This window comes from Mugil cephalus, chromosome 14 (assembly GCF_022458985.1).
Source record: "Mugil cephalus isolate CIBA_MC_2020 chromosome 14, CIBA_Mcephalus_1.1, whole genome shotgun sequence".
NCBI classification, from domain to species: Eukaryota; Metazoa; Chordata; class Actinopteri; order Mugiliformes; family Mugilidae; genus Mugil; species Mugil cephalus.
Genome location: NC_061783.1, coordinates 3736574 through 3745165, shown reverse-complemented (window position 1 = coordinate 3745165; position 8592 = coordinate 3736574). Strand labels below are relative to the sequence as shown.

Below are 8592 nucleotides of genomic sequence, written 5' to 3'. Positions count from 1 at the left end.
TACTCTGCAAAAGGTGGAAAAATTCTGTGAACTTATAATGCTTTCAAAAACATAAATGAGATAAATGAGAGTGGTGTAATAATGACTGTCGGCAGGTAACAGTGAAGCACGGTGGAGGCTCCTTGAAAGTTTGGGGCTGCATTTCTGCAAATGGAGTTGGAGATTAGGTCAGGATTATTAGCATATGTAAAGAAACAAGGCACTAGGTCTTGTTGCCTACCGGCAGATTTATTCTCTTATTACCACCACAACAAATCAACAGTTGTTTGTTGACAACTGCCCAATATCCCCATTTGCCATAAACAAGTCAAACAAGTCTAGTACATGTAAATAAATATGCTGGTTGGCACCATACCAAGAGTAAAATTGTATAGGGAAACAAAAAATCACCTGCCTTCTCAGTTGTGTGACTATTTACTATGTTTCTGTACAGAATTACCAAAACTCAAAATTCATCACAAAATATGCATGTAAATAAAACATCACAAACATAACACAGCAACAAATAATAAATAAATGATAACTTTGGCAGCCAGAGCTACTTGGTCCCATTTATCACCTGTATGTATGATACTTGAATAGGCGAACTGAAACCAAAGAGAAGACAATTCAATGTTTGTGCGCTTGAGGATTGAGGGGATTAAAATATATTTAAGTGTGTGTTTTCTTCATATGGTCTTGATGTATATGGATGTGATGTTTAAATTTGGGTAAAGAGAAGACTGTAAGGGTGACCATATCACATGAGTTAATCACAGTACCTTTGACAAGCTCCTATACACAAAAGCTCTTCAAAAACTTTCTCCCACATAAAGGTAAATTTCCCTTCAATAATATAGAAGTGCATCCTGGTTCAAAAATAAATGTAAACAAACAGTAATTCTGATATCCTCAAACTGCATAATTGCTTCATTTCATACACACTTCTACATACAGCTCAGTCACCTGCTACAGTTACAAAAATAACTTTTAGCATGCACATAATAGTGCAACCATCATATGTGAATCTGCCTGTACGGCAGCTCTTTTAATTTATCTCTTATTTCTTCCTTCTGCCCTGGTAGTGTCATCCCAAAGAAAGCAGAAGTCTCATTTTGCTGTGTGAGAGTATGAGAGGCTAGCTGCTTTCAATTCCTAAAAAAAGGAATTCACCACCCTCTATAAAACAAGATTTGTTTTTGTTTATCTAAATACTGGATAACATCATACTCCTGTTGTCCGGGATGTATTCCAGGTCCTGGGTTACTCAGTTCCTCAAAGTAATGATTCCACTTTCCATCCTTGTCTGCTCCAAAACCGAAAACATGAACCTGTGAAAAGGAAAACCAACATGTAACAGCCAATAAAACTATGTAATGTATTGCTATACTTTTATAACCAATATGCGCACAACAGCCAAAATAATGATTGGATTATGGTAGATGAATGGTCAGTGAAAGCAAAAAGCAAAAAAGAAATCATTCAATGACTATGCAAATAAAGCACACAAACCACTCTGGAAGATAGATAGCAAAAGGCAAAGATATCAGATTACAGTGGGCCGATGAGGTTAAGTGTGAGATTCAAAGAGGTTAAGCTACCTCACAGTAATTTATTAAAATTAAATTAAATCTGCTCTCCTCCTTGAACTCTCACCTTATTGTGGTGGAAGAGTTTGAGTGCCCTGATGACCCTAGGGGCTATGCTGTCCGGGGCATTATGCCCCTGGTAGGGTCTCCCAAGGCAGATTGTTCCTAGGCGTAGGGTCAGACAAAGTACGGTTCATAAGACCCTGAATGACAAATACAAGCAAAAGTCACTGTACCCGGGGCCCCACTCTAGAGCCAGGCCTGGGATTGGGGCTTGTGGGCGAGCGCCTGGTGGTCGGGCCTTTTTCCATGGGGCCCAGTTGGACTCTCTTCTTTGCTGGAGTTGCTCCAGAGGCGGAGGGCCAGGGTGGACTTTTTGCTTGCCCCAAGACTCTCTGCCTGTATATTGGGGTTCTCCTGGATGTACGAAAGGGTTACTTCCCTACGCCTTTGGGTCGGGGAACGGGTCCTGACTGTTGTCCTGACCTCCCCTTTTTGGAGGCCCTAGGTCGGGCGCTGGACTGTGTCCCGACCGGGGACTCCATTGTCCTTCTGGGGGACTTCAACACACACGTGGGCAATGACAGCGTGACGTGAAGCGGCGTGATTCGGAGGAACGGCATGCCTGATCTGAACCCGAGTGGTGTTCAGTTATTGGACTTCTGTCAGTCCGTCCATAACTGACACCATGTTCAAAACATGACAGTCTAGGTCGTAGGTTGATGATTGACTTTGTGGTTGTATCATCTGACCTGCGACCGTATGTTTTGGACACTCGGGTGAAGAGAGGAGCAGAGTCCGTCTGGCCTGGGAGCGCCTGGGGATTCCTCTGGAGGAGCTGGTGGACGTGGCTGGGGAAAGGGCCATTTGGACCCCTCCTGAAGCTGCTGCCCCTGCGACTCGGACCCGGATAAGCAGACGAAGACGAGATATATATTTTTCCCATCTTGTTCCATTTTGCTAAGTTCTATTTCTGTATCACCCAAAAATATGTGAAGCTTAGGTGCTTCTCTTAATGCATGCTTTGAAGCTAAAAGTATACATTTTGTTTTACCTAGTTAACACGAGATTATTTCTTATCATACATTTCTCTCTTAACACTAATTCCTTATTTAAAATATTAGTCAGTTCATTAGATGAATATGCTGATGCGTAAATTGTGAAGTCATCAGCATACATTGCAACTGTGGCATGATTCAAGATGTTAAATCTAAATGTTAAATCAAATGTACATATTAAATCTAAATGTTAAATCTAAATGTGCATAGTAAATGTAAATGCTAAAACTAAATTTAGGTTTCAGTTTGTTTAAAGGTGCTGCTACAGGCGGCTTAAAAGACAGCTTGTTGTCAATCCAGATTCCCAGATACATATAGCAGGAATCCCTTTCCAAAGGAGTCCCATCAAATGTAGTTATGACACAAATCAACAGAAAGATTTTGGGTGGAAATCATATATTTCGACTTGCCTGGACAAGAGTACTTTGGATCACACAAAAATCAGATTGTAGATTTTGCAGAGCCAGCTCTACTGAGGGGGCAACTGAGTATATGATTGAGTCATCTGCGTACAGATGAATTAAGCTGTTTTTAAGTACCAACTTTAAAATAATTAATATATAAGTAAAATAACAGTATTACTAAAACAGACCCTTGTGGCACACAGACAGGCAGACTATCTTTATGTAGAGGAGTTACATAAGCTGTTTCCGATAAATTAGGAATCCGCTCAGTTTAAATTAAAAATGTGCAGTAGGACATCAACAATAATAGGTGCAGAAAGAGCTAGGAGTCGAAGATTCAAATTGTCAGCCCCAATAGCTTTTCTAGGATCTAAATTACAGAGAACATTTAACACCTCAGCAGTAATAAAGGGCCTAAAGGAAAAAACATATTGTCCAGTGTTTGCTCAAAGAAATGTAGAATTACTGATTGGTACATTTAGACCTAAGAGGCCTAAAGAGTTTATTAAGAATGTCACATAATTCATTTTGTTGGAGTTTTGGGAGATTTGCACGGGTGAGGATGAAGAGGGGCTCGTTGAGGGAGTCTTAATTGTAACTTTGATTGATTACCACAACAGTCTGATAAAGATCTACCATGGTAAGATGATTTGGCTTTACGTATTGCAACAAGACACTTATTTCGGAGATGCTGAAAATACTGCAAATCACTGCTCAGTCTAGAGGCACAAGCCCTATTCCAGGCATGTCCCTCTTATGCAATATTACAGCAATTTCAGGACAGAACCAGGGGTTACTCCTGCTCTGGACAGAATTAAAAGAATTAAAAGTTTAGTATTTATATTAACATTTAATATTTAGATTTAACATTTAGTAAATGTGATAGAAAAACAAATTTTTTAGTGTTTTGGAGCTAAATGAAGGAAAAATTGCGTGTTCATTTTAACATGCGCAACTTTACAAATGGCACCCCATATAAGAGGGTCTGCATGGCACATATTCAAAATAGTATCTCGTATGTACAAGATACAGTATATAGTGTGACAGCCAAGTGACAGCACAGGCAAATTCATGCAAATGAGCCAATACTCAGCCCCACAACAAAAGCAGTAGCTGTTGAACATGAGTTTTACCTTCACTTCCTTCTTTCCTTCACTGTGGGCAAATACTGAGTAACATATGGTAGCAGTTGGCAATGTCTGAATGAAGATTCATGCAGGTCACATATCTGAGTGCTAAGCTTTTGTTGTTTTGCCTTTGTTTTATATAAACTAGAAACTATCTCATGCTCACAAGATAATATATCGTGGTCACGAGATACAAGATGAAAAATGTATTCGGGACTAGATTCACCTGGGGCGTCCTATGATTCAGATATCACCCCTACGTCTGTGTTTCATGTGGTGCTTTCAAACAGCATCATCTCTGCTGCTTTCTGCCTCACTCCACTGCATATATTTTGTGTTATCCATCATAACTTACAAAGTAACTAAAGCTGTTGAAAGTTTAAATTGCCCTCCGACATGCAGTGGAGTGAGGTGGGAAGCAGCAGAAATCATGCCATGTGAATGCGCCACATGAAACACAAACGTATGGGTGGTATCTCACGTCCCAGGTGAATCTAGTCCCCTACCAATTCATTTTTCATCTTGTGCACCTGCTAGAAGTAGCTGGCACACAAGATATGTATCTCACAAGATAGTTATTTTTATTTTTTCTTACTATTTACATTTAACAATTTTTTAAAAATAATTAAGCATTTAGATTTGAAATTTAATATTTAGATTTAACATTAAGTAAATGTGAAAAACAAATGACTAAAGATTTACACCTCATTTGTTAGTGTTCTAGAGCTAAATGTCGGAAGTATTGTGTGTAACATGCATTTAACATGCGCAACTTTACAAACAGCACCCCATATAAGAGGGTCTGCATGGCACATGTTCAAAATAGTATCGCCTGTGCACAAGATATAAAGTGTGACAGCCAAGTGACAACACAAGCAAACTCAAATGAGCCAATCCTCAGCCCCCAACACAAGTAGTGGTTGTTGAACGTGAGTTTTAACTTCCCTGACAAGAACAGAAGCCACTGTAATAAGTCAAACATATACACACAATTATTGGTATAAGTATGTAGCCCTGTGCCTCACACCAAAGAAAGGCACAAAGGCACTTACTGTATTACTGTAGTACTGTGTACAAAACCAAAAATTACAAACAAAGAATACACACATACACATGTCCATTTATATTAATTGATATTAATTAACTTTCATTGTATTTGTGACATTTTGTATAAAGCCCTACAACAAAAAAGTATAGGATGCTTGGAATGCTTTTCAAAATCACTTTTTCTAATGGTATTTTAACCTCCTCCCAAAAAGACTGGCAGCTGCATTGCTACATACATTGGAATAATGTAACCCTTCACCTCACTGCATTTAATACATATATCTGGGATATTCCTGTTATATTTATTTCATTTAACTGGTGTGATATAAGTTCTCATTAACCATTTATACTGCAATAACCTAAATCGGGTATTAATTGATTGGGTGTGGGCCTTAGTACATACTGAATGCCAGTCCACTAATGATTGTTTTGACTTTGATTCAGATGTGACATATTGAGCTGCTCACTTTAGACTCGCTACTTATTCACGAACCAAGCACATTTTAAACCTCACAAAGGCAGCTTCAGTTCAAGGAATGAACTTACCTCATTGCAAATGTTCAGCGCAAGAGCCAAAGTTATAAAGCCAGTGGATGGATACTGGCCCTTCTTTCCCAGCCACGTGTCATGAACGTATCTTATGAAAGCCGGGTTGATCACCATCACCTGTTGTCGGTCAGAATTGGTCTTTAAACTTACATGATCCACTACCTGTAAAGTTCATGAATCTCTGAGTGTTACTCACCAAATCCTTGTTGGCTGCTATTTTTGATTTTACTGGAACATAGGACCTGTTGGGGACGGCATGAAGTGACAAATTATGTGGGTCTATTTAATGAAATCTTAATTTTTCTAATCTATTTTACATGAAACTCATAAAACACTACAGCAAAACACTTTATGTCCAAGGACAGTTCTTTCATTCATTCATTCATTCAGTCCCCTCCTCCCCTCGCTTTGGATGTAAATCATGTATTGCAAGCAGAGGCGGAGCGTGTTAAGAGGTAGGGCAGGCAACTGCAATAGTGTGCCGTGTTTTGAATGGCAGTAGAAGGGGCCCCACCTGACACAGTTCTACCATCACATTACACGTCATGCACACGTGTTTTAAAGTATTTAAACATGTTGATGGTGCCAAATTTAAAAAACTAACTAAGGTGTTAAAGGAGAGAGGGAGGAAGAGGAAAAATGGAAATAGATAATGACGAGTATTACTAACACTAAATAGCTGACTAAGTGCTAGTCAATCTCGAAAACAGGGGAAAGTAATTTCTACTCGCATTAAATTATTTGTTCTTTCATCAACTATTAACTTAGTTGACTTAGCCAGTGGAGCAGTGTGTCTTGCTCTGTCTGTGACCAAGTCTGGTGTCAGTTATTGCCTAAGACCCCAATAGACTGTAGAATGATTTCAAGATCATCTAGTGTGACTGTTCCAGGTTAGTCCAAGAGGAAGTACTCCTATGTTATAATCTGACACAACCAATCTGATTGAGGTGGAATTGTAGTTTAGTATCATGACTCAGCTTCTGTGAGTATGGACTGAGCCCTCTAACTGGCATCCCTTGTCACTTAGAATCACACGCATGACACGCAGCATGCATAGTATGATCTAATCACATTACATTAAACACACCTGATAGCAAACTGGGACAACCACTTAAATACAGTCTAAAATGAAAAATTGAAAAGAGGACTGACTCACGTTCCATGAAATCCAGTTGTCATGCTCATCCTGAGCCACTCTAGATCTAGTATCTTGAATGGAGCCAACACAAGGTGAGTGGAGTTGTCTAAATCCACGGCACTCTCTGGATACATGACCCGATGAGTTGTTTTGGTGCCGACATCTTCTTCGAAGCCTTTGGTGCGACCCCTGTTAATTCTAAAAAAAACACAGGGGAAATCATTCCACTCTTTAATAATAATAATAATAATAATGCATTGGTTTGATATAGCGCTTTATCATAGACACTCAAAGTCGCTTTACATTGAATGCATTATTCATTCGCTCACACAGTCACACCCTGGTGGTAAACTACCTCAGTAGTCACAGCTGCCCTGGGGCAGGCTGACAGAAACGTGGCTGCCAATGTGAGCCTACGGCCTCTCCGTAGAAGAAGAGGCCAATCTTTAAATGAGATTTTCTTCTTGGTGAATATTTACCTGATGACGTAATCATGGAAATCTATCTGAGGTCCATGACGTGATCCCTTCAAGTTACCAGAATTTCCCACCACAGCACAGGTCTTACAGCTGTCTCTGCTGAGTTTTACAGGCTCCAGGATGGTTGGGAATGTCTGAAACAGGCTGTTCACTGTTTCTTTATATGTGTTGTAGTCTCGTTTTTCATTCTGTAAGTGCTGGTGGAGACAGATACAGAATGTTTATCTGGACTAGCACACTGGGACATTTCCATCCACCAACTTCAACAAGGCAGAAGAACTCTGTCCTCACCTTCCACCAGTTGAAATCATCCTCTGAGAGGTTGTGGTTCGCAGATAAAAGCGGCTCAACTGGGGGTTTTAAGGGGTGGAAGCACAGCTGATTTTTGGGGGATAAACACGTCCCACAGAGGGTTTGATTATCAAGAGAGAACTGAATTTTGAACTCAGTGATTCCTTTTAAAAACACAAGAATGCCGGCGAAGCACAGGGCTATAGAGATCATCTTTAACATCTTCAACTTTGACATATTTCTGGATGTGTGACGCTTGTGGTCAGGGAAACGGCTACGATCTGAAACAAGAAAGGATGTGGGACATTTACAAGTGAGCAGAAGTGAGGCCATAAACATCACTAATTCTGAAAAATTTTCTTTTTACTTCTTTTTACTTTAGAGCTTTGAGCAATGAAGTCTGTCTAAGAAGAAAAAAAAGAAACAGAAGAAGTAACATTAATAATAATAATAATAATAATAAGAAGAAGAAGACTATTTTAGTGGCTCACTTAGTCAATCATAAGCCAACATATTAAGCTGATAGGTAATAAAATATAAATAAATTATTTTAAAAAGTAATATAATTAGTTTTCATCTCTTACCGGATCAGTGAATGTGCTTCTGGTCCAACTACCACTATATGAGTGTGTCACTACTGACTACTTGATTGACTGGTGACTTGCACCTGAGCTGCAGGTGTGGAAAGGTGGGGCGTGGTGGTAGCAGCAAAACAGACATCAGTGCCACAAAAAAAGAACACTGGTCTGCCCGAGTGTTGGTGCTTTCCTCCATTATACGGTATGTACAATCAATGTGTTCTTAGAAGAAAACTTTAAACTTATTTTTTTCTTTGTCGTTGTTGTTTTGTCTACTAGGAAAATGAATTCATGTCTAACTACATTCCATTTATTCGTTTATCAAGCTATCGAGCCAAAGTATAGAAAAAAAT

The 8592-nt window shown here is 39.4% G+C and overlaps 1 protein-coding gene across 1 annotated transcript; it reads right to left on the bottom strand.

Annotated features, from left to right (window-relative positions):
- Positions 1-207: 207 nt before the first annotated feature.
- On the bottom strand, positions 208-8338 carry LOC125019576 (CMP-N-acetylneuraminate-beta-galactosamide-alpha-2,3-sialyltransferase 1-like). The gene is made up of 7 exons (XM_047604425.1): positions 8246-8338; positions 7662-7942; positions 7371-7567; positions 6910-7089; positions 5950-5995; positions 5751-5870; positions 208-1310 (listed from the first exon to the last, which is right to left on the bottom strand). The coding sequence occupies exons 2-7, from the start codon at positions 7896-7898 to the stop codon at positions 1149-1151; spliced, it is 942 nt and encodes a 313-aa protein (XP_047460381.1). The 5' UTR covers positions 7899-7942; positions 8246-8338; the 3' UTR covers positions 208-1148.
- Between the last annotated feature and the right edge of the window lie 254 nt (positions 8339-8592).

Coding starts and splice junctions, on each gene's coding strand:
- LOC125019576 (XM_047604425.1), bottom strand. CDS start 7,898: ATGTCAAAGTTGAAGATGTTAAAGATGATCTCTATAGCCCTGTGCTTC. Junction 5,996..6,909: donor ACAACTGGATTTCATGGAAC/GTGAGTCAGTCC, acceptor CGTCCCCAACAG/GTCCTATGTTCCAGTAAAAT. Junction 5,871..5,949: donor TAGCAGCCAACAAGGATTTG/GTGAGTAACACT, acceptor GACCGACAACAG/GTGATGGTGATCAACCCGGC.